At 34.0% G+C, this 27,417-nt stretch overlaps 1 protein-coding gene across 2 annotated transcripts in view; it reads right to left on the bottom strand.

The window, feature by feature from the left end:
• MRPS35 (mitochondrial ribosomal protein S35) overlaps positions 1–27,417 on the bottom strand; it is a 45,810-nt gene that overhangs the window by 11,940 nt on the left and 6,453 nt on the right. For both annotated transcript variants that reach the window (XM_055318793.1, XM_055318794.1), the window contains exons 4-7: positions 26,495–26,555; positions 19,493–19,632; positions 12,765–12,874; positions 10,453–10,522 (exon numbers count right to left, since the gene is read on the bottom strand). In XM_055318793.1, the coding sequence (XP_055174768.1) occupies positions 10,453–10,522; positions 12,765–12,874; positions 19,493–19,632; positions 26,495–26,555 (381 nt within the window). The remainder of the gene's footprint in view (positions 1–10,452; positions 10,523–12,764; positions 12,875–19,492; positions 19,633–26,494; positions 26,556–27,417) is intronic.

Here is a 27,417-nt window from a genome sequence, read left to right as displayed (position 1 = left end):
GTCCAAACATAAAAGACAGCCTTCACACTGTCCTAGTTTCTGTTCCTGCCCATTCCTGAAATCTTTTAGCATTCCTTGCCCTTGTATCTTCTGCTCAGGCTAGCCTGAGTAAGTTTCTAGGACTTTCAACAACGGGTTTCAAATAATACAGGGTGCTTAGGAGAGAGGCCTGAGGATAAGAAGTTTAGAGTTGTCGGCATATACAAACAAGGTAATTTACATCATTTGGAAAAATGTGAAGAAAAAAGAAGGCAAGGACAAAATTTGGGAAACAATTATATTTAACTGATTTAGACTGAAACATAGAACAGATGTTTCCAATAACATGACATGTTACAGTTAGAAATTTTAGAGTTAAAGTGGCTCAGTATTTTTTTTTATAAATATGCAGTATCCTTACATTACACCTAAAAATAGCAATTCTGAAATAAGATTTTTACATTTATGTGACTTTAGATGGCCTTTTGGGAATAGGTTTAAAAAAAAAACAAATATTTTTAACTTCAATGTCTTTATGCAAGAAGTTCAATGTTATATTAAAGGGCCTCTAAAAATATAAGGTAATACCAGATGGATAATAATCAAGAATTGAATTCTGATGGAATATTCAAAGGAAAAAAATCATCTATAATTCTACAAAATTACAGCAAACAAAAAACAAGAAACTAATCAATACTGGTGACACTTGGTACATGTCCTTCTAGATCTATTTTTAAAAACGCTGTTATGATTAAATTTTACTTACAACTTTGCACCCTATCTTATAATTTGCTGATGAAGTTTAGCTTCTAAAATCATACCCAGAATTGAAGTACACAGGTGTTTCAAAGTTTCTTTTTTTGAAGTGTAGCTGGAATGTATTAATTTTAAAGTATAAATAACAGCAAATTCAAATTACTGGATAGTAATTAAAAATACCACTAAGCTCAAATTGATAACCATTTGGCAAAGAGTCTGATTAACCTATAGACTCCTATTTTAATACTTCAGCCAGTAAACATTTATAATTTTACCATTTAATTTGTAAATGTACGTATATAATATATAAATATATATACATCTATCTATATATATATCTGAGCTCTCTTTTCTTCCCTGCCTACAATAAAAGAACCCGTTCTGACTACAACCCTAGAGGAAGCACTCTTCCATTCCACATGATCTGTTCTCTTTTCCACAAGTGGTTCAATTGTTCATTCACTCAATAAATGTTTATTGCACAACTACTGTGCCAGGCACGCACTGTGCTGTTCCAGAACTGCTAGTCTAGTAGGCAACCTAGAGTTGAGTAGGAGCCAGTCAGATGGAAGACTGTGATCCCAGCAGAGAAAATAGCATCCACAGAGGCTGGAGGTAGGAAGGAGCCCAGTACATTCAGGAAACTGAATGAAGGCCAAGGTGAGGAAAGCAGCATGGATGAGAGTCTGTACAGCTATTAGAATACTTACTTTAGAATACTTTTTTATGTCAACGCCTTACTTACATTAATTCACTTAACTTCCACAACTCTATGAGGTAGTACTATCACTATCTGTTTTACAGGCCAAAAAAACTGAAGCCCAGAGCAGTTAAATAATTTTCCCAAATCATATTACTTTTTAGTAGAACATGTTCCAAGGAACACAGAAACATGGTAAAAAAGAATATAATGAACAAAATAATTTAATTGAATCTATCACCTTTTTCCCTTTGTAAGCATAAATACAATACAAAGAAAAACACTGCATTCATGCAATTTTCAGTGTATTCTGAAGTAGCAGAAGGCAAAGAAATATCTGTTCCACTGAACACACAAAGTTGCCACCTTCTACCATCTTATTTACAGCTCCCTTTGCCTAGAACATGAATCATAGTAATATTCCACTTCCCATGATTACAAGTAAGGCATTGTGCTATATGAGGGAAAACAGTTTAACCATTAGAAAAAAATCCAAGTTATTGGAAAATCATAAAAAATAAGAGGTAAATATCCATAATGGATAAAAAAAAAAACCTGTCAATTCTTTTAGTTATCACAGCCAAACGTTTAACTGAATATGTCAAAGAACTCAATTTAATTCAGATTGGTTTTAAAAAATTTACTGTTGTTTTGCCAGACATTGTAGTAGGGGTTGGGAATACAAAGATAAATGAAATAAGCAGTCCTCAGTGATCTCACTATATATTGGGTTCAGCCAGACATGTACATGGGCAATTACCATAAAAGTAATAAGAAGAATGCTAATAGGAGGAGGGGAAAAGAATGCACAGATAACTTCTAAGACAGGTTACATCTGAAGTGTATTAAAAGATTCATATGAGGGGTGCCTGGGTGGCTCAGTCGGTTAAGCATCTGCCTCCAGCTGAGGTCACAATACCAGGTTCCTGGTGTGGAGCCTCACATCAGGCTCCCTGCTCAGAATGGAACCTGCTTCTCCCTATCCCTCCTGCTCTCCCTCTCACTCTCTCTCTCTGTCAAATAAATAAATAAAATGTTAAAAGATTCATATGAATTTGCAAAGCTAATCAATTTAAAAAAGGGATTAAAAGTTGAAAGAACAGCATAAGCAAAGTTATAAAAGAACACTATGTTCATTATGGCTGAGAGAATATATAACCTACATTTCCTAAGTAACTGGTAATGAGGTAGCAAACTGCTGTGAATAGACTCAGTAGTTTAGATTTTATCCTGGGTAATAGGGAACCACTCACTGAAGGACTTTATAAAGGACTATGACACAACAGACTTGCTTTTTAGAAACAATTACTCTAACAGCAATCTGGAAGATAGATGAGATGGGAAAATCAAAGTAAACTTTTATTACAGTTAAAAGATGATGAAGACTCATATTAGGGTGGCAGCAGTAGGGATCAAGAAGAGAAAACAGTTTTAATAGATGTAATAGGACATCGTGCCTGAAGGCAAAGAGATAAAGGAAGTGTCACCTTCATCGTACCATCATTCCACCCAAGAATCTAGAACAGGTGCCTACTGCCTAATAATACATCAAGTCAAAAAAAGTCTGTGTATCATGGATTTTCTTGCCCCTCTCATTCTAATTCTCATCCTACACCTTAGCTCTGATACTAGATACATATACAAAAATGGTCTTAAAAGAGATATACCAGCCTTCTAATTAGTTTATTAATAGGACTCAAAGATTGGAAAATTTATTCACAATCAGAACTTACATCAGACTCACTCATGAAGCCTTTAAAACGAAACCTTCTTGAGTCTCACCACTACAGATTTTAATTTTGTAGAGTTCTTACATCTGTAGTTTAAAAAAGCTTCCAGGTGAGTCTAATGCAACCCTCAGCCGAAAATAGGTTATTAAGATAAATTTTCAATTGTCAACTGTTCAGTCTGAGAAGACAGGAAACTAGCAGCTAAAGTTCGGGTTTGATTTCATCTCTCTTTTTTAATGAATGAATGAATTTATTTATTTATGAGAGAGAGAGAGAGAGAGAGAGAGAGAGGAAGGGAGGGAGAGAGAGACAGAGAGTGCAAGCAGCATAGAGGCAAGGGAGGGAGGGAGAAGCAGGCTCCCCACAGAGCAGGGAGTCCTATGCAATTCAGGGCTGGGTTCCAGGATTATGGGATCATAACCTGAGCCAAAAAGCAGATGCTTAACCGAATGAGCCATCCAGGCACCCCTTGATTTCATCTCTTATTTCATAATCTTTTTAATGTAATTCAAAAGTTGAACATTAAATAATATGATACCACAGGAGAAATATGAAACTTTGAAGCTGCAGTTCAAGTCTTGAGTCCCTCTGCTAAAAAACTCGGTAACCTTGAGCAAAGTACATATCTCTCCTCTAAATCTTAATTTCTAAACTTATGTCATGAAGAGGTTGTAACAGTTAAATTCGACTCCTGATCTTCAAAGTTAGCACTAATTTAAAATGAGTGGACTCACTAAATGCTTTTGTGTTAAGAAAAAAGACAGTATTTTAAAGCACTTTTTAAAAATGGAGCTCCTCTCTCTCACCCCTCATTCCCTTTTCAGTACAGCACAGAGGTAAAAAAACAAAGAGACACATGTGACTCTCAGGGCAACACTAAACACTTATTTTAAAACAAAGGCCAAGCATGGGTGGTTCAGTCAGTTAAGCATCCTACTCTTTATTTCTGCTCAGGTCACGATCTCAGGGTTCTAAGATCAAGCCCCACCTGTGGCTTGGCACTGGACATGGAGCCTGCTTACCTCTCTCTCCCTCTGCCTCTCCACCGCCTCTCTAAAAAAAAATAGTAATAAAACAAGACAAAAGCCAGCTATTTGCCTGTAATTAAGGAAAAGGTAGCAAGTGAGCAAACGTTACTGTTACTGGTCTACTACAAATGCTCAAACTTATCATGGAAATTCAATTAAAGTGTTTATTTTTTCTTTAATAAACACTTTAAAATTAGTTTATGCATAATTAGATTACATAGTAGTTTATGCATGAATACATTTCACATTAAAGAGATGTACCCTGTTAGAAGCAGCCATTATTTTTCTAGAATATAGAGGATATTAACATTGTGAAATATAAATTAGCATCAGGAAATAAACTCATAGAAGCAAACTTTGTAGAGAATTTCCAAAACAATTAAGATTAAGAATACTTTTTAAGTATTTGATAAAACATAACCAAATGAAAAACCTAATATATACATAACTCAAATCATACATCCATGAAAATTAAGTATTCAAACTGTTGCAAAGATATTTCTTATAAATTGGGCACAATTATGATATTCATTAATAGTTCTATTAATGAATCATTATTAATCTACACCAGTAAGCTAATTATTGCTAACATCCAACAAGTATGCTACACTTTATATTACTAAAAAGGGAGTTTGTTACTTTGTCTTACTTTTGAAGATGAAAACCTACTTCAAAACTCTACGGAAATCTAAAAGAATGGAGAGCTGTTATTAAATACTTAGTGTTCTTACCTAGCATTGACCCAGATACTCTGAAGAACAAAATACAGTAAGATTGGATACATGCTATTAAGGACCTTATGATTAGTTAGACAAACATACACGGAGCAACAGAAACATACATGGAAAACAGTCCATGGCACAACTGCCTGTAGTCAAGGGCCCTAGTAACCAATATAGAAGATAAGACAGTGTAACTTGCTACATATGCAAAGGAGTTACACTAAGAATAAGAGGCTCAAATACATCTGATGAGTTAATATCCAAAATATATAAAGAACTCATAACAATTCAAGCAAAAAAAAAAATTTAAAATTGAGAAAATCTGAATAGCCATTTTTCCAAAGACATACAGGGAGATGGTCAACAGACACATGAAAAGATGCTCCATATCAGTCATCAGGGAAATGTAAATCAAAAGCACCATGAGAGAACACCTCACACTTGTTAAAATAGTTATCATCAAAAAGACAAAAAACAACAAGTATGGGTAAAGATATTGAGAAAAGGGAACCATCCTGCACTGTTGGTGGGAATGTAAATTGGTACAGCCACTGTGGAAAACAGTATGGAGGCTCCTCAAGAAATTAAAAATAGAACTATCATAAGATCCAGCAATTCTACTTCTGGGTATTTATCCAAAGAAAACGAAACATTAATTTGAAAAGATATCTGCACCCTCAGGTTCAGTGCAACATTATTTACAACAGCCAAGACACAGAAACAACCAAAGTATGCACTGATGGACAAATGGATAAAGAGTTAAGTGTATGTGTGCACGTGCACATGCTTAAACATACAAACACATACACTAGAGAATATTTTTCAGCCATAAAAAAGAGGGAATTCTTGCCATCTGTGACAACATGAATGAAACTTGAAGGCATTATGCTAAGTGAAAAAAGTCAGAGAAAGATTAAGTACCATATGATCTCACTTATATGTGGAATCTAAAAACCTTCAACTCATAGAAATAGAGAACAAATGGGTGGTAAGCAGAAGCTGGGGGTGGGCAAAATGAGTGAAGATGGTCAAAAGGTACAAACTTCCCGTTATAAAGTGAATCTTGGGAATGCCATATACACCATGGTGACTAGTCAATAATACTGTACTATATATTTGAAAGCTGCTAGGAGAATAAATTTCACAAGTTCTCATCACAAGAAAAAAAAACTGTGTAATTCTGTGTAGTGATTTAACTAGACACATTGTGATCATTTCAGTGTATATACATATACACTGAAGCATTATGCTGCATACCTGAACTAATATAATGTTATGCATCAACTGTACCACAAAAAATAGACTCAAAGCAGGTATCAATTAAAGCCTTGAAGGACATAGAAGAAATAGAAGAAATAAATAAGTAGACAAAATTAAATTGTAAACTATACAACACTTTTGTAATATTTATTATTAAACCTTACTTGCTTCTACTAGTGTTTCTCAATGGAAAAGACAAAGTTTTCCTCCTTATATGTTGATCCCCATATGCAATACCACCAAGCGAGTGACAGGCAACCAGTAAACATTCATCCGTCAATAAAGAGTTCGTTTTAACAAAAGCACACTTGACATTTGCCATATGGACTATTCCATAAACATTAAAAAAAGAGAAAAGAGGCACATTTTCAAACAAATGGCAAAATGCTACCGCAGCTCAATTTTGCCCACGGGATACACATCTCCATTCTGTAAATAAGCTATACAACCTGTTTATAGTCTGGCTCTGGCTTATTTTTCTAGTCTCGCCTCCTTACCTTTGCCCTGAGTCTTCTACCCTGGCCACACCAAACCTCTGCCTGCCCTCTACAACCACAAGGCCACAGAGTCCTTCACCCATGTCTCTACTGCACACTTCTACTTATCTTCCAAAACCAGTCACCATTTCTTGTGAAGCTTCCAGGGAGAATTACTCCTTGCCAGTGCCTCTCACAGCACTGTGTTCCTACCTCTACTAGCAAGTGAAACAGACTATATTAGGACCATTGGTTCTCTCCAGAAATAAAGGTCCCTCAAGGCAAAGCCTCTTTCATTTTCACAGTCTGATCAATACCTAATACTGTACTTTGTACACAAGAACAAAACCGTTGTTGAACAGAGGAAAGAGTAAACATTACAAACATCAAGTGTTCTCCTTTATAATCTAGAAATGTATGTGTACATGAGCCCACACAATCACAATGAACGGCGATCATGGAGCTGCAAAAGGACTCTTCATTTTTATCAGCTATGTTTGTGATTCGGTCCCCTTTAAAACTGAATTTTTACTGAGTGTGAAATGATCCAACTTAGAGGTTTTTGCTACATGACTTTTCAGAACCAATTTATTACAAAGCCAGATGTACTTTTGACTGGCAATAAGACTATCATGAAATCCAAATAAGACAATCAAAAATTCAGATTTAAAAAATAACTATTACTAATTAAATATCAAAATCATTCAAGAACCCCTGGAATTTCATTTTCTAAAGTAAGTGCTTTTTGTTCTTCCCCCAGTGTCTATCTTTTGTGCAAATCACTTTGCAAAATATTTCATATGATCATTTCTTAACCAAATTGCTTGTGAAATATTTAAAGAACATCATACAATAAAGTTAACATTTAGGAAGTTTTGTTATTATCAGTCATGTCAGAATGTTGAGGATACCTGTTCTAAAAATTCAAATAAAAGAGGGCACAGATTTGATTACCTATATAAAACCTGTCAAGTTAAATGTAAGCTATATACAGAATTGCAAATAAATAAATTTCAAGTCCTAAGATAAATCATCTTCCTTTTAGTATTAGCAATATTAATAGCCAATATTTACTGAGACCCCACTACCTAGCAGACATATCATGCAAGTTCTCCCTATCTATCCAAAAACCCTTAGAAGAAACCCAAACCTCAGAGGCCAAATGGCTGGCCAAGGCTACACAAGTAAGAAGTAACAGAATTCAAATCCAGGTCTGTATAGTTCCAAAGGATAAAACTTAACTCACTCCCATGCTAACAATGTGTCATACTGAAATACTAAAACAAATTTCTACAACTCTTTGCTTCTTTGAACTGCCAAAGGTAAATGGTTTAATCCTCTGGTCTCTTACCACCTCCTCGCAGTGCCATAACCTTTCCTCAACTTACTGTTAAGCCTCCATGCTTGAAGTCCATGGTATGTGAAATCTATGCTTTTTGAAGTCTACTTTGATACTTCCAAAGTTAAACTGTTTTGAACAGCATACAATAGTAATTTCCTTATCCTGAGGTTTAGAGGAACATGTTTTCATACAAGTTTCCGAACTGTGTGCTACATAAAACTACCAACTATTTTTCCCTCAATACTTGGAGGTAACCTTCACAGAAACATTAAAAAGCCAGAAAATTAAGAGCAGCTTACCTTTCAGGTTTTAAATGTTCTGAAACTAGTTAAAAAATAAAGGAATGGATTAAAAGGGGGCTTTCTAAATATTTGATTAAATACCAGGTGGTAGCATCAATTTCAAGTCTGAATTCCATGCTGGTGAAGGAAAAAAGAATTTCAATTCAATAAAAATTCTGTTCCACCAGCTTTGCAAAATTTCACAGCTCATCTGCATTTTCTTAAAGCTTCTTCACTGATGGTACTTATTTACAAAGAATCAAGTGCCAAGTTTAATATAGAAATTCTTTAATTATATCTGTTCAGGACAGATGTATGTGGCTACTTATTCTGGCATCAAAGTAATTAGCATTAAAGATCAAACGCTACTAGCGTGAATACAGAATACAAAATGTTTGGATTCTATGTCATGGAACCACAGAAAGAATCCAGTAAGTCAACTTTCACTGAATTTATTTATGCCTGTCATTTCCTTTGGGGCAAATTCATTTTACAGGCTGCTGGCAAGAGAGATTCAAAACCGGTTGGCTTTTATTGTTTGGTATTAACTCTTTAACGATCAACCATACGGCTGTAGCTAATTCAGCCATGTTGCCGGTTCAAAGGAAAACTTAATTACATTAAGCCAAAGGTATTTATAAAATCAACTGACAGGAAAGAGAGATTAATTGCTATTATGATATTGTTCCTGAAGCCAGGAACTAGAAAATCCAGATGAATTATGATAATTAGAACGCCTAGGAAGAAGAGAAAAGCTATCAGCTACTTTTTGTTCTTTACTAACTTGGCAACAAAATTTTCTTTTCTTTTTCACTTATGTTCTTATGCTATGGTTTTATTGTTACTATGAAGGAAATGCTGTAAGCAGTTCAGAAAATGGTTACATGTGTTCACAGAATTACAAAATTACAATATCTCAGGGATGGCAGAAGATTCCCAAGAGTATCTAATCCAACTATCTAAGGAGAGTGAAACTTTCACCACTATATCCCCACTAAGTAGCCAATGGATGGAATATTTTCTACCTATTAAAAGTAGCCCACTCCATCTTTAAATGACTTTCTTAGAAAGTTTGTACTCAGTGAAAAAGTCTGTTTCCCTATTGTTTCTACCTTGTTGTATCCCTAAAAGACATGAAAAACAAATTCAACCCTTCTTTCATTCTTTCACATGACGTCTTTCGAATATCTAGAGTGACTCTCTCCAGCTGTCTCCATTCCTTCAAATGTTCCTAATAGAAAATGCTATTGAATCCCATGTCTATTAGGCAAGCTGCAAAAAAATTTAATTTGTATGCATATTTAAAGTTACTTTAATTTTTAACAATACTTAAAACCCGAGTTACCCAAACATATTAGATACTAACCTTAAATTAGGTAAGGTGATGCTCAAGCATAAGAAAAACTTCCTTACAAATAAATGTATATGCTTACATTAATTATAAACTCAATAAATCCAGTCAGACACAAGGCTATTTTCAATACTATCGGGACGCCGAAGTGGCTCAGGGGTTGTGTCTGCCTTTGGCTCGGAGCGTGATCCTGGGGTGCCTGGATCAAGTCCCACAACAGGCTCCCCGGCTCTGCCTGTGTCTCTGCCTCTCTCTCTGTGTCTATCATGAATAAATAAATAAAATCTTAAAAAAAAGAGATAATTTTTAATACTATTTAAATAATTAATTGCCCCTACCTGTCCCTAGTGTATGCCAGTGAAATATTCATACAAAAGGCTATGCATTAACTAAAAACTTGAATAAATATTTAAAATGCCTTTCTATAAAATTTTGGGGCTTTGTTATGTAGTTTATTTCAACAGTAGTATGAGTTATAAATTCTCAAGTTATACATGTGATTTACCTTCCATAACTTTGATAACTTTCAGCCAAAGTCAAACAAAAGAAAAAATAAAAATTTTAAATCTTCCAACTAAAGACAGAAACTCTGAATTTTAAAGGCATTTAGTCATCTGATTTCTGTAAGGTCCTGAGATGTACTGCGTAATCTATTTGAAGGTTCTCACTTTCAATGTCACTAGAAGTTATTTTTAACATTTCATAAATCCTTAGTTCAGTGGTTCATTAAACCAATTGAGTACTTGCCACAGGCTGTTTTGAAATGTTAACACCATCTAAATTACACTGACAAAATTATTAAACATTCACACACAATCACTTACCCAAGACTCATGGTATAAAACTGTTAGCAGATACATTGCATAATCATAATTCTGTCTCTTTAAAGGGCATCTGTAACAGAGAGGGAGGAAGTCAAAATTTCAAAAATTCAGTATATAAAACAATATGCAAAATACACAAATATTAAATACAAAGGATAACTTATATTCAGATATTACCTCTCAACAGGGAATATCCTACCTTTAGGAAAATTCTGTTCTTGGAATAAGAATAGTCTATGTCAGTCACTACTTAAGGCTCCTGAAAACTGGTGTCACTTTATTTTGTATGTATTTATTTTTACTTCTCTTCACTTTTATCACTGATGGCGTTGTTTGTATCTGATAATAGTTTTACACTATTTTTAATATGACTTTGTCCAGTCAACGTGCCTTTCACAGTCTCAGGGTTAAGAGTCTGCTGGACACTGTGAGCGTTATCTATGGGATTCATTTTAAATTTTTTTTTAATTTTTTTTAATTTTATTTATTTATGATAGGCACACAGTGAGAAAGAGAGAAAGAGAGAGGCAGAGAGAGGCAGAGAGAGGCAGAGGGAGAAGCAGGCTCCATGCACCGGGAGCCCGACGTGGGATTCAATCCCGGGTCTCCAGGATCATGCCCTGGGCCAAAGACAGGCGCTAAACAGCTGAGCCACCCAGGTATCCCTGGGATTCATTTTAAAAACAGGGATAGATTAATGACTGATTTAATCTAAATGTTCATCTTGATTTCTCCAGAGCCAAGTTTTAAAAAAAATGAACTACACTATTCAATGCTGTATTGCTGTTGTTATATTTAAAATGGAATTATTAATTTAATATTGGGTGAAACTTCTACGTAAATACGAGACAGCAAGTTTAGCTTTTAGATTAATAAAATCATATAGAAATCATTATTTCCAATTTCTCTGAATATAAAATAAAACCATCATATGACATATGACTTTAACGGTACTCTGCTTATTCTATACCTAAGTTTAGTAGTCCTTTAAATAGTTGCTGCCATAATACATACACACACACTTGAAAACTTAGGGAAAAAAATCATTGTCAGATACTTACAGAATTTCAAAGAGCAAACATTTTAAAGGTATTCTTAAAGTTGTACAAGCTAAAAACTATTATATTTTCTAAAGACAATAAAAAAGAATAATACTAATATATTTCAAATCTATTTTTCCTCCATACAGTAGTAATCTGAAACCAAGGTTCCCAAGCTTTTTCCACCCTCACATTGTTGCCATCACTTATGTATGTCATGCTACTTCTTCCCACCGCTAAGCAGAATATAAAACCAAATCGATATTGGTATCTCCAAATGTTTTAAAACTGGAATAGGAAGGGAGAAAAGTTATCTGCCCACTTGCTTTTCTCTAAAGGTAGGTCTTTGTATTTTGACATAATTTAGAAACAACCAAAGATAAGATAGAAATTAAAAAAAAAAAAAAAAAAAAAAACCCATGGCACCCGGGTGGCTCAGTCGATTAAGTGTCCAACTCTTGATTTCAGCTCAGGTCATAATTTCAGAGCTGTGAGTTCGAGTCCTTTGTGAGAAGACTCCATGTTGGGCTTGAGGCCTGCTTAAGATTCTCTCTCCCCCTTTCTCTCTGCCCCTCTCTCCCCTCTATAAAAAGAAATAAAATAACCCTTTTGTAAAAATGTACCAATAACTCCTTTTCACCTCAAATGACCTAATTTATAAATTCATGAGGTAAATTTAATACTGCCTTTATGACTGGGTGATGGGCACTGAGGGGGGCACTTGGTGGGATGAGCATTGGGTGTTAAGCTATATGTTGGCAAATTGGAACTCCAATAAAAAATAAAATAAAAAAATACTGCCTTTATGAAGTAAATTCGCTAAAATCCTGCTTATTTACAAAATTGCCTAAGTAAATTAAATTTCTGTATTTAATCACTAAACTTTGAACTCTAAGATCTGACTTTGTAAAAACCTGTTTAAACCTTAATCACTGGCAAATCATACTTTTGTTTTCTTCTAACATCTTCCCTAAGTCTAATTACACATGGATATCAATACTGAAAAATAACAATTTTATTTTTTTTAAATAACAATAATTTAACAAGGCAGTTAAACAAGCTTCTCTCCATGTCCATAAAGAGGACAGTAACAGTAGACTAGTGTCACCATATTAAACACATGAACTGGGCAACTTCACTGACCTAATATGTTAATATAATTTGATATAAAAGGCTACCTTGACTTTTTAATATCATTTCTTAAGAAAAGGACTGTCAGGGGATTAGAAAACAATAAAACACAATGACCAATCTGAACTTTTCTTTTTTTACCTGTCTGTTGTGATGGTAAGCACATCTGTTGTCTTGCAGTATCGCTCTCCCACAAGTTTAATAAGTTTCTTCTTTGCATGATCATCTAAATTCAAACTAGAAAGTTTAACCTTAAAAATAAAAAGTTATTGGAGAAAACTCACTTCAGATACTTTGTTTAGTGAGAATAAAACCCCAGTACCAATATTATTTATATTAACATTAAACAAACCAAAACGAAACTTGCAACCCTGCACTCTTGTCTATATATAGTTAGTAACTGGCATGCATTATGAAGCCTGATCTTACCCATGGAAAAAAAGAGAGGGGGAGTGAACTGTTTCAAGTTCTTTGAAAGTTCTGGGCATTAGCACCTTTCTGAAAGAACCAATAACAAGTCTCTTAAATACATGAAATTACAGCTTATGAGTAATACAAACAGAATTAAACTCAATTAGTAATGCTGGAATATAGGAATAAATGATAAAACAAAAAGGCTTAAAGATATTTTCCACCATGCAATTATGAGACCCATATCATTGCAACTAGTTCAGGGATATTTATTTTAAAAGGTACTGATATCTCATGGAGGCTAGAATATAGTATTCATGAAGATCAAAACGTTTGAAATAATTCAGCTCAATATTTCTCAAAATGTTAATACTAGTCCCAGAGACTGCTAAGAAGATTTCTCTAAAAAGTCTATTTCTGTTGAATACATTCAGGAAATGCAGAGTTAAACTGGTTTTTATAGAAGGATTTCTTGGAAGAGCTAATATGCCTTGAGCATTCTGAAATTTCAGGATGCAGGATTCTCATGTAACAATTCCCAAATTTATATGACCTCATATTCTACCTTTTATCCACCCCCCCCCCCATATTCTACTTTTCAAAGCTCATGGAATTAGTCTTCCTTAAAATATATTTTGGGGAATACTGGATTACATGATCACACTTTTTAATTTGTAGAGAATTATGGCATGGGCTGAAAGTATCTAAAAGATAAAAAGGCTTGACACAGGAAAATAGGTCAGATACTACAACAGTTAAATACGGTAAACCACAGGCTGTTTTCCTATGGACAGCATTCATTAAAAATAAGAAAGATCCATAATTGTATGAAGAAAAAAAAAAGGCTAAATAAGATTTTAAAATCACATCTACTGGATCCCTGGGTGGCGCAGCGGTTTGGCGCCTGCCTTTGGCCCAGGGCGCGATCCTGGAGACCCGGGATCGAATCCCACATCGGGCTCCCGGTGCATGGAGCCTGCTTCTCCCTCTGCCTGTGTCTCTGCCTCTCTCTCTCTGTGACTATCATAAATAAATAAAAATTAAAAAAAAAATAAAATAAAATCACATCTACTTCTTTCTAGCTTCAATAACTCTGCACTTCCCTCAAGACATAGCATAAGAGCTTATTTATTTTTCATTTTATCCATTAGACTGCAAACCTTTGAGGATAAGAATGGTATCTGTCCCATTTTTGGTGATGGTTTGGCACTTAAAGAGCACGTAACATGTATTTGTTGAATGAACACATAAATGAAAAAAGAAAGGATACATTATTTTTTTAAGCCTTGTGAATTTTTATTTGAACTACAGAAAATATAGTAAATGAATAAATAAAATACACCTTTAAAGAACATATGCAGAAAAATATTGACTATTAAGTATCAACCTAACAGAATAGTTCTAGGTGCAGGCAGTGCAAATTACCACAGTCCTCTGGAAAAAAACGCGTCAACAACCAGGTTATTAGCTTAAGGGATAAAATAAAGAAATTCTACAATAATTCTGATTGTTAACAATAAGAATTACGTACAAGAAAATCATAAAATGAATCTACATTATGATTATAATTATAAAAATATTTGAAAAAAAATTGTATATATGCATCCATACAGATAGAGAAAGAATAGTTTTTACATTAGAATGGTGAGAATGGAATGATTTTTTCCTTTTAAAACTCCCTTCATCATGTTCAACAATAAATTCAAAAATTTACCATTTAAAAAATTTAAGTGTTCTAGCTTCATGTAAGTAATAAAAAAAAAAGGCAGCAATGCTGATTATTCTAACTGCTTTAAAACGTACATTCACATTAACATTTTAATGTTCAAAAATTATATAGAGCTTATGCCAGAAACTCATACATATTTTAGAAAGAGCTATGTGGTACACTCACGCCACCTGCTAGCACTCAAAGGCACTGCAAATGTAGTCTAACCTGGACTCAATAGCCTGACTCTGAAGCTGAGTGGCATTCACTATCATTCTTTTTTTTCAAAATTCAAAAGAATCCTTGGATTTTTCTATTTTCAAGTTGCTACATTTTAAGGAATCAATATTGCACTACTAACATTATCCCCAAAGCAATACTGACATTTCAAATCATAGGAGGTCATGGTTATATGTGTGTATTTTCAAATGCCCATATTTAAGAACTATATAAATTGAGAAATGTCTTATTGTGTGAAATATCTTCTCTGTTTAGAAGCGCAGTGCGGTTAAAGAACTTGTAGTTGTATACAAAAGATAAGACTTCGGTTTCATTTCTAGATTTTCTACTTTTTTTTTTTTTGCTAAGTGACTTTAAGCAAATCATTTGATCTTACTGTTTCCTCATTATAAAATAGAATCGACTCACAAGATTTTTGTCAGAAATAAATGAGAATAAACAGAAGAAAGCCTTTTTAAATTCTTACACAAATATGAAGTTGTTTTTTAACTCTGATCTACTTTTATGATTATCAAGAAAAATATGGTATCATCTTTCTCTAAATTTAAAAATTTGAGTATCTCCTTATATAATACTTTATAATATTTAACTAGCTTCAAAGTATCACTTTAAACTCTGCCAGAAGGTATCTGGGTGGCTCAGTCGGTTAAGTATCTGACCCTTGATTTTGGCTCAGCTCATGATATCAGGGTCATAGGATTTAGCTCCATTTTGGGCTCTGCATTGGGCATGGAGCCTGCTTGGGATTTTCTCTCTTCTTCTCTCTCTCCCCCTCTGCCTCCTGCCCCTTAAAATAAATAAAAATAAAAAATAAATCATGCCAGAATGTACATGCTTTAGTCCCACTGTTTTACCTACTTCTACCCTTTAACTACCTGACACCATTCAGGAAACTACCACTGAGCTTTAACAGTCAGTAGGTAGAGTGAAGAGTCCAAGAAAGGCAGACATGAGTCAGGGGAAAAGAACACAAAGAACTGATACGGCAAGATAAAAAAGAGACAAGAGAGGATGGTAGCCTGATACAGTAAGTGGTATCTTGTGGTATACTTCAAATAATGCAATGAGATTATTTTTATGTAAAATAAAATAAGCAAAAAGAACCAGTAGGGAACCAGATGTCTATTCTGGAAATGGAGATTAAGGCCCACAAATAGTAAAGCAAAAATCTAGGTTTCCTGACTCTGAGTTCAGAGGTTTTTTTTTTTTTAAACCACATAACACAAAGCTCAACAAGTTGGCTAGTATCATTATCATTACCATTAAAAAGAGGCAACATTTGCTAAGTTATGAGAAATGTATCAGGTATAATATTATCTCTAGGTACTTTTAAATTTTTTATTTTTAAGTAATCCCTATACCCAACGTGGGGTTCAAACTGAGATCAGACTGAACCCCACTCCCTAGGTACTTTACAATAATCTGTGGAACGTCAGCCAAGCAGAATTTTAAGGTTGCCCCCCCTTTTATTTATACAGTAGATATGTATGGTCTTTGTGATTTAAAATCTTTTCAATCACTCTAAACACATAAACATATTGCTGTATTTATTCTAGGAAATAAACAAAAGCTGACAAGCTTCATAAATTTCATAAAGAAGGCACAATCCTAATACCAAAACCCAGCAAAGAAAGGAAATTACATATCAAACACTGATGTATCCCTGAAAAATTTCTAGAAATTAAAGTTTGTTACCTTATAGTATAAAAATGGTTACAGAGATTGTCAACATATTTTTCCAGTCCACATGGAGTGTACTGACTTAAAATACAGACTACGTGGAGTACAAAAACTAATTTTGTGAGGGTCCTGGAAGGTATCTCAAAAAGGTGGACAGTCATATTCCAGAATAGATGAATCAGAAATACATTAGTCAGGCTCCCCGGAGAACAGCTGATTCTAAGATTGGGGTAAGTTACATGTATTATAAGCCGGGAGCATTTTGTTTTGCCAAAAAATAAAAAACTATCTAAAAAAACAAATGATGGAGCATGGTAGCCAACTACAAGAGTTACCAATGGCCAAAGCTGGAACAATTTGAGCAACAAAAGTAACAATGTATTATTGTTGGATTATAATCCAAATGCTAATATAAATAATCCATGAGTCCACAATGATATAAACAAATAGTTGAATAAATAAATGGAAGAGAACAGACTAATCACCCATATAGAAGAATTACAAACAATTTATGTGACATTTCTCCCTCAGGGAGGTAGAATATAACTACTAACTCCATTAAGTATGGGCTATGCATAATGACTTCCTTCTAAAGGGTGAAAGAAAAAAGAAAGAAAAAAGAAAAGAAAGAAAAGAAAAGAAAAGAAAAGAAAAGAAAGAAAAAAGAAATAAGAAGAGTCCATTTATAGTGAAGAAAACTTGCAAATAGTACCTCAAAGTATTATTTGATGATCAAACCTTCATTATTAGGAACATCATATTAGGAGCCTCTACCCTTGTTATGACGTGATGAAAATGGCACTTTACTGGTGTGGTTTTCCTCCCAAAAATACATACCAGTCTAAACATGAGACGAACATCAAATAAATCTAAAATGCAGTACATTTCATAAAATATGTAATTAGTACTTCTCAGAACTGTCAAGGTCAGCAAAAGCAAGCAAATTCTGAGAAACCCCACAAGGCAAGAGGTGCCTAAAGAAATCTGAATAGGGGTACCTGGGTGCCTCAGTGAGTTAAGTGGCTGCCTTTGGCTCAGATCATGAACCTAGGACCCTGGGATAGAACCTGGTGTCAAGAGACTCTTTCTCATGGCGAGCCTATTATCGTCCATCTCCCTCTGCTCCCCCTAACTCACGTTCTTTACTGCACACTCTTCTCTCAAATAAATAAAATCTTTAAAAAAAGAAATCTGAATAAAGAATGAACTTTAATAACTAATGTATCAATATTGACTCATTAGTTGTAATAAATGTATCACAATAAGATGTTAACAACAAAAAAATGTAGTGTGAAAAATAGGGGGATTCTGGGAACTATCCTTGAAACTTTTTTGTAAATCTACCACTTTTTTAGTTAAAAAAAAAAACCATCAACTGCTCCATGACTGCTGTATGAGACAGACATGCCATATGGATCAAAACTCTTACCAGAGGAAACTAACAGTGGTTTCAAATACATAGAAGCTATCAGAGTAAGTGCAGTGGTATGTAGTAGTATGGTCCTAATGAGTAAGAGCAGGGATTTAATGTTTCTCCAAAGCAGCAAGAGATTAGGACAAACGATCCCAAAAAAAATGCTAACAAAGCAAATCCACAGTAAAGTAAAAAAGTATGTACTACAAAATAATCAAGGTTCAGAAATGCTTCAGTATTTGAAAACCTAACAATATAATTTATTACAATAATTCAAAGGCGATCATTTCAAAAATGCTATAAGAATAAGACACATCATTAACATAATAGATGTTATTATCTCATACTGAAATCCAATTTATAGTTAGAGGCTAAAAACCAGACACACACCCACTGACGTACAAAACAGCTAAAGAGACTACATAAACATTGTTTTAGAAACTTCATCTAATGAAAAATACTAAAAGAAATAAACAAGCTATAGATATTTAAAAAGAGGAATTATAACCACTATTATTTATCATTTATTTCCTAGGAAATCTCTGAGAGAGTGAACTAAAAGTCAAAGCTTTCAGATCTTGGTTTCTTATATATCAATATCCACCCCTCTTCAAACACTGCCTTCATACAGAACAGACTCTGATTTACATGTTTTTCTATGCTGCCATTAAAAATAATATTAAATAGGGGCACCAGGCTGGCTCAGTCAGTAGAACATGTGATTCTTGGTCTTGGGGCTGTGAGTTCAAATCCTATGTTGGATATGGAAATTACTTAAAAATAGTTAACAAAAACAATATTAAGGAGTGACAACTGTATGGTGACAGATGATAACTATACTTATATAGTGAATATTCTGTAACAGACATAATTGTCACTAGATTGTACCCCTCAGACTAATATGGTAATGTATGTCAACTATATTCAATTAAAAAAATTTAAAAATGTTTAATAACTTTGGAAAATTTTAATCCATATTGTTAAATAAAAAAGATAACTAATCAAATACAGTATCATCCTATATTAACAGGCTGTCTATATATGTACTAAAATGAACTTCAGGAGTCAACAGTGCTTATTTGTGAGTGGCAAAATTATAGGCAATTATATTTTATACCTTAAAACTTTTGTATTTCCCAAATTTTCTATAATGACTTTTATATTCACACATACAAAATGCTATTTTTAAATAATGGTTTATAATTCTTTTATTATTATTTTTTAAGATTTTATTTATTTATTCATGAGAGAGAGAGGGGCAGAGACACAGCAGAGGGAGAAACAGGCTCCTCACAGGGAGCCTGATGTGGGACTCGATCTCCAGACCTGGGATCATGCCCTGAGCCAAAGGCAAGATGCTCAACCACTGAGCCACCCAGGCACCCCAATTCTTATTTTTTTTTAAATATTTCTTACCCTTAAGGTTACTACTCGTGCTTTGGGGTTTCGAATAGATGGTCCTGCTGAAACATAATCAGCTGTGTCAATTTCAATGGGAAAATGCTTCTCGCATTTCTCATCACTGTCCAGTGCAGCTGGCCACTCAGTGCAGAAATCTAAGAATTAAAAAAAATTATCTCAAGTATAGTTCTGCCAAGGAAATTCTCATCGCAATATGTGCTAACAGACAAAATCAAATTATTGAGGGAGATGATGCTCGAGTTGCATGAAATCAAAGAACAAATTCTCAATTTTGCACTTTAAACACATCATCACCCTACATCTCTTTTTTTCCTTAGATGAATCCTAATTAGGGAATGTAATTAAATCAATGATTTAGGTAGCTTGGGTTTGGTGGGGAGCAGTAAGTTTAGTTAAAAGGGAACAATGACTTGATGGGAGCTTATTATAGCTTTGCATATACCTTATGGGACAGTTTCACTCCTCCTCACCAGCTAAAAGCAAACAGTTCAGAGTGTTATTGTTTTTGAAAAATCAACAGTTAACAGTAATTCATTTCCAAATAAAAGTTACTAAAGGTCTACTGAAGGGAACTGAAAGAAGCTCTGAAAAAGCTCTTAGAAGAAAATGAGATATGGTCTAAATTCTCAGAAACGGAGTTGAATAGGGCCTCAGACTGAACCAGTACAAATGCCTAGGACATTCTTAAAGAGATCCTTAGAGTAATTCACGTTTCCTCTAATGTGACTTCTGTGCCAACGGGGCTAAAAGAAAAGAGGAAAAGACATCTTCATTTTTAGCCTAAAGACAACTAGCCTAAGGGGAGGTGGGACTGGCTCCGAGAACTGGGCCATAACAGGAAGTTCCAAGCACTGCGAACAAGAATGCAGTACACCATCCATTTCCACAGCACAGAGACAGAAACTCAGGCCTCAAGTCGGGGGGGAGGGGAGCTGAAAGGAACTCCCAGCGTATCCTACAGCTATCTGTATTGAGGGACTTCTTAAGTAGGTAATTGATTTCATTTTGCCCTATTCCTATTTCACCTCAGCTTGAAATGAAAACTTTTGGCACTATTAGGTTTCCTTCAATGGAAATTTCACTCCTTAAACAACCTCATTCTAAGAATACCTAAAAGTAATCAGTTTCTTAGATTAAACACATTAAACCTCATAGGGTCGGTGCTTTCTCCAAAAAGCATGACTGCAGAAGAGGCTAGTCACAGGCATATGTGGGAACTCTTCCACATGATGATTTAAGAGACAGTGAGAGGTACTTTGTCAATAACATTTCCTAGAGTTAACAATTTTCTAATAGTGGTACTATATTTAGCTTCCATTTAGGGTTTAGTATCAGTCAGAAAAATGTCACTCTGGGTTACAGACTCCTCAAGATCTGCAACTAACTATATGTTAACAAATTACGTATAGCTCACACTGTTCCCTAAACACCCTGCTTAAGAGAGCAATACTCACACATTTAGAGGAGAGAGAAGTATCTTTGCAATTAAGAATATTCTGACATTTAAATAAAATAAGCATGATTACTAAAGTTAAATTTCATTCCCATATGGACTCATTCCAATATCCTGCACTATAAGATGCAACACTGCCAAGCACTTTATAAGAGAGACTAGTTTGGAGAATTTTATCATTTCTTGGGTTTGTACTGAGTCTTTTATTTTTCATAACTTTGAGTAAGTCATTTCAATAACCAAATGATAATTACAACTTTTAAATTACCGGATTATATGTCTAAAAAACACAGCCAACTGGAAAGTACATAATAGACCCCTATTCATCTGATAGGTAGAGCAATAGACTAGACTTCGGAAGACCTTGGTTTTTACTTAACTTCTGCCACTGATTATTAAAGTTTTGGTAAATTACCTAACTTTCCTGTGCTTCAGATTTTCCACTTGCAAGTTAGATATAAAATCTGAACTGACCTACTTTGAAAGAAAATTGAGAAGAAATATTTTAAAAGCCTTTGAGTTATTTGGAAGATACAATCTAAATCTAGAGGCTGGCAAAAGTGTAAAGGCAAAATTAAAGAAAGATTAAAGCACTTACTTACTTAAAATATAATGCTACTCTTCTGAATGTGCTATAAGAAAGCCTTTCATTTAAGAATTATGAAATATTTTACAAATACCTCATTAAAAGAACCCAGTCTCTAGATTATAAATGCACATTTAAAAATAATGTTTAAAAGGAGAAAAATGAGATTTATTACAGTGTAATGCATTCCTTAACTTGCTTCACAAAGGATCAAAAAGTGATACATGGTTTGTGCTGAATGGGGCAGAAATTTGGAAGAATGATCAGTGTCAGTCTATCATCAGGCACCAATGAAAATAGAAACATACAATCTAAAAGGATAGAAATGCATCCTACTATTCCCAAACAGAGGACCACATACATGAAGAGATAGGAGAGATTTTTCTTTTCTAGTAGGAGTAAGGTCATTATTCCTACTTTTTAAGATTTCTTTATCTCTTCCTTATATTTTTAAATAAAAGGCTCTTCCAAAAGCTCAAATTTCATCATAATCATGATCACTATTGCTATTTCTCCTTCCAGCATGATCAAGCTGCCTGTGAAGAGTTTTTAGATTTCATTTTCTTTCCTGAGAAGCCTTAACAAGTGTATTAAGCATTTATACATTTCCTTCTTAATTAGCATGAGTTTAGGAATTCATCCAAAGGTACTAATCCTTGAATTAAATTACACAACCAATCAATAACAGCTGTGAACTAAAACAATTCCAACATCCTTATTCTGTATATAGTCCAATGCAAATTAGATCTGGAATTGAGTCAGAACACATATATGTATGAAAACATGCAAAAGACTATGAAAAAAAAGTTCTTTGCCTTTACCTCCATGCATGTGGGAAGAAAAGAATAAGTGAGTGAGGGGCACCTGGATAGCATAGTCAGTTAAGCATCCTACTCTTGGTTTCCTCTCAGATCATGATCTCAGGGTTGTGATATTAAGCCCTGCATGGGGCTCTGCTCTCAGGACAGTCTACTTGAGTTTCTCTTTCCCTCTCCCTCAATCCCTCCTCCCTTGCACTCCCTCAAATAAATAAATAAATCTTTAACAAAGAAAAAGAAGTGAGTGAAATCTGTTTATATCTAGGAATCAAATATTATTCAAATTCAATAAATTTAGAACTGAAGATATAATCGGGGGCTGGTGATTACTTCCATGTTACATATGTATATGAAAAATACAAATATACTAATGTAACTATATATATAAAATATATGTAGAGAGAATACATAAAGAATATTATATAGAAAAATAAATACACTCTCAGAAAGTAATTGAGACCTAAACAATGATCAAAAGATAACACTTCTGAAATGAGGGGCCAAGTGAGAAAGGAGAAATAGAAGACTATTGCTTTTCATCAACAGTTTTTCTACTACTTGTTGTTGCCACATCTACAGATCACTGAAGTTATTTTAAACAATTTCAAGACAACTCTCTCTACAAAGTATTCCATTACTGACTCCACTGACTATTCTACTCAACACCTTTCTACATTATCTACAGTTTGGATTATATTCATTTGTATCTATCGGCAACACTCTGTAATATTTTCTTCCGTCTTTTTATGTATGTGCTATCTATAATGTAATGGTAAGTCCCTAACCTACCTGAACAAGGACTATGATTTCTGGTTCTATTTATTATTCATAGCCACTTGTAGAGTAGTCTGGAAAAAAAACAAAAAGAATTTGGAGATTTGTCATCTTAACAATTCACTGAAAACAACTTGAAAATTTTTCCAAAAAAATGAGAAACTAGCAGTAACTGAGAATGTAAGATGATTTAATATATTAAAAATGCAGTTATTTTCTCCATCTTTATTGATATATAATTGATATAAAACATTGTGTATGTTTAAGGTATACAATAATACAATATGTTGATTAGATTCACTTCTATACGTTGCAAAATGATTACAATCGTAACACTAGCTAACACCAATATCCTGTAATAACCATTTCTTTTTGTGGTAAGAACATAGAAGATCTATTCTCCTAGCAACTTTCTGTTATATAATACAGCATTAATAATAACTATAATCACTTTTCTGTACATTAGATACCCAGAACTTATCAGAAAACTAGAAGTTTGTATTCTTTGGCCAACATCTCCCTTCCCCCACAACCTCTCAGCCCCTACTATTCTGAGTTCAGCTTTTTTAGATTTCACATGTATGTGAAATCAGACACTAATTGTCTTTCTCTCTTATTTCACTTAGTGTAATGTCCTCAAGTCCCATCCATGTTGTCACAAATGGCAAGATGTTCTTCCTTCTTGCAACTAAATAATATTTACACACACACACACACAATTGGAAATATCCTTCCCCATTCAGTAGGTTTTCATTTCGTTGATGGCTTCCTTCATTGTGCAAAAGCTTTTCATTCTAGTGGTCTCAGAAGTTTATTTTTGCTTTTATTTCTTTTCCCAAGGAGACAGATCTAGAAAAATACTCCTAAGGCCAATGTCAAAGAAATAACTGCCTATGTTTTTAAGCAGTTTTATGGTTTTAGGTTCACATTTATGTCTTCAATCCAGTCTGAGTTTATTTTTGTGTGTGGCATAAGAAATTGATATTCTTTTCCAGTTTTATTCTTTTGCATGTAGCTGTCCCATTTTCCCAGCACCATTTACTGAAGAGACTGTCTTTTCCCCATTGCATATTCTTGCCTCCTTTGTCAAGGTTGAATTGACCATGTAAGTATGAGCTTATTTTGAGGCTCTTTATCCTGCTCCACTGATCTATGTATTTAATTTTTGTGCTGATTATCGTTATTGCTTTGATTACGCAGCTTGTAGTGTATCTTAAAATCCAAGGCTGTGATACCTCTAGCTTTGGTCTTTCTCGAGACTGCTTTGACTATTCAGGGGCTTTTGTGGTTGCATACAAATTTTAGGATTCTTCCTTCTAATTCTGTGAAAAATGCTGTTGGTATTTTGAGAGGGATTATATTCAATCTGTAATTTGTTTTGGGTAGTCTGAACATTTTAACAATATTAATTCTTCTAACCCTCTATTTAATTGGATTGTCTGGGGCTTTTTGGTACTAAGTTGTATGAATTCTTTATATAGGTTGTATATTAACCTCTAACCCAAGGTTTACAAATATTTTCTCCCATCCTGTAGACTTTTTATTTTGTCAATGGTTGTCTTTGCTGTGTAATAGCTTTTTAGTTTGATGTGGTTCTTGTTTATTTTTGCTTTTCCTGCCTTTGGTATTGGTATCAAATCCAAAAATCATTGCCAAGACCCATGTCAAGGAACTTATTGCTTGTTCTTCTAGTTTTATTTTGTTAATGTGATGTATCACATAGACTAAATTTTCATGTTAGATCATCCTTGCATCCGTGAAATAAATCCCACTTGATCTAACATGATCCTCTAAATGTACTGTTGAATTTGGTTTGGTACTTTTTTGTTGAGGATTTTCATATCTACGTTAATCAAGGACATTGGCCTATAATACTTTTCTTATAGTATCCTCCTCTGGTTTTGGTCATCAGAGTAATGCTGGCCTCATAAAATGAGTTTGGAAGTGTGCCCCCCACTTTTTTGGAAAAATTTATAAAAAAGATTTTATTTATTGATTTGAGAGAAAAAGAGAGACAGCATGAGTGGAGAGGGCAAAGGGAAAGGAACAAGCAGACTCTCTAATCAGCTGGGAGCCCAATCCAGGGCTAGATCCCAGGACCCCAGGATTACAACCTGAGCTGAAGGCAGAGCTTAACCAACTGAGTCACCTTGGTACCTCCTTTTTGGGAAGAATTTGAGAAATATTAGTACTATCTCTTTAAATGATTAGAAAAAGCCATCTGATTCTGGATTTTTCTTTTGTTGGGAGGTTCTCAATTATTGATTCAATTTCCTTATTAGCAACTGGTCTGTTCAGATTTCCTATTTCTTCATGATTCTGTCTTGGTAAGTTCTATGTTCCCAGAACTTTATCCATTTCTTCTAGCTTGTCAAATTAGTTGGCATGTAATTATTCATAGTAGTCTCTTATGATCCTTTATATTTCTGAGGAATCAACTGTAATGACTCCTTTTATGTACAATTTTATTTGAGTCATCTCTTCTCTTGTTGTCTATTTATCTTTCAAAAAGATCTGTGTACTGTTTATCTCTTCAAAAAAATCAGCTCTTAGTTTCATCGATCTTTTCTCTTGTCTTTTTAGTCTATATTTTCACTTTAATCTTTGTTCCTTCCTTCCTTCTACCAACCTTGGGTTTAGTTCTTTATCTAGTTCCTTGAGGTATACGTAAGTTGTTTATTTGAGATCTTTTTTCTTAATGTACACTATCCACCTCCCTCTTAGAATTGCTTTAGTTGCACCCTGTAAGTTTTAGTATATTGTTTCCATTTTTATTTGTTTCAAGATTTTTCAAATTTTTCTTTTGATTTTTTTTTCATTGAACCAATGGTTATTCAGGGATATGTTGTTCAATCTCCACATACTTATGAGTTTTCTAGTTTTTTTCTTATAACAGATTTCTACTTTTATACCATTGTGATCAGAAAAAGTGCCTGATAGATTTCAATATTTTAAAATTTGTTAAGACTTGTCTTTTAGCATAACATATGATCTGTCCTGGAGAATGTTTCATATGTGCTTGAGAAGAATCCGCATTCTGCTTCTTTTGGATAGAACGTTCTGTAAACATCTGTTAAACCATCTGGTCAAACATACTGTTTACATCCAGTGTTTCCTTACTGATTTTCTGTCTGGATGATCTATCTATTGTTGAAAATGGCATACTGAAGTCTCCTACTGCTCTACTGCTGTTTCTCTCTTCAGTTCTGTGAATCTCTGCTTTACATATTTAGGTGTTCCTATCTTAGGTGCATGAACATTTACAAATGTTATGCCCTCTTGATAAACTGACCCCTTTATCATCAGAAATGAAATTCTTATTTTCAAAGTCAATATTAAGTTCATATATTAAAATAACCACTTACCTTTAAGAGCTTCACAGTGCTTTTTAATTGCTACAGGAGTCAAATGTAGAAAATTAGGGATCTAAAATAGAGGGAAATAAAGGATAAATTAGCCTAATGTCTCAAAAACATAAAGTTTAGTTTTCATAAAAATAAGTCCTAAACACAACAAACCTTTATAATAAATAAGACCTAGTTTTTACAATATTAATTCTATGTCACATGTATTGTGAATTCAATAAATGAATTCCTTGAAATAGAGATTCATGATGTATCTTATGATGATGATAGTGGAAAAAAAAAATGCTGTTCTTATAGTCCTCTTCCTGCCACAAATCTACAGGTCTACATATTTCCCTTATAATACTGAAAGCACTGAAGGACACAGATTATTGTTTAATCATCCTAATTCCCCTAGTATACAAAAATAACTATTCAGGCTCCGACAGTCTTAACACTTTGGTTAACATCTAATCATCTCTATAAAAAAATATATACATGTATATAATTTTACATAAATGGAAACTTTTTTAAAAAATTTTAAAGATTTGTTTATTTGAGAGAGAGAGAACACAGGTGAGAGGGGCAGAGCAAGAGAGAGAATCTCAAACAGACTTGTCCTGCTGAGCGTGGAGCCCACTGTGGGGCTCAATCTCACAACCCTGAAATCATGACCTGAGCCAAAACCAGAAATCAGATGCTCAACCAACTATGCCACCCAGGTGCCCCTAAATTAAGTTCTCTTCTTTCATTTGAAGAAAAGATTAGTTTCCTCAACATTTGTTTTCTTCTATCTCTTGAAACATTCACAACTCCAAATTTCATCTACCCCTGTCTCTAGCAGCAGACAACTCCTTTTCCATGTTACCAACTCATTTTTTACCATCATCTTTTAGCAATTTTTTTTGTTTTTCAAGACTTTCAAATATATGCTAAATGAAATA

The sequence above is a fragment of the Nyctereutes procyonoides genome, unplaced genomic scaffold (assembly GCF_905146905.1).
Source record: "Nyctereutes procyonoides isolate TBG_1078 unplaced genomic scaffold, NYPRO_anot_genome, whole genome shotgun sequence".
Classification (NCBI taxonomy): Eukaryota; Metazoa; Chordata; class Mammalia; order Carnivora; family Canidae; genus Nyctereutes; species Nyctereutes procyonoides.
Note: the sequence above shows the minus strand (reverse complement) of the source record. Positions and strands in the feature narration are given on the sequence as shown.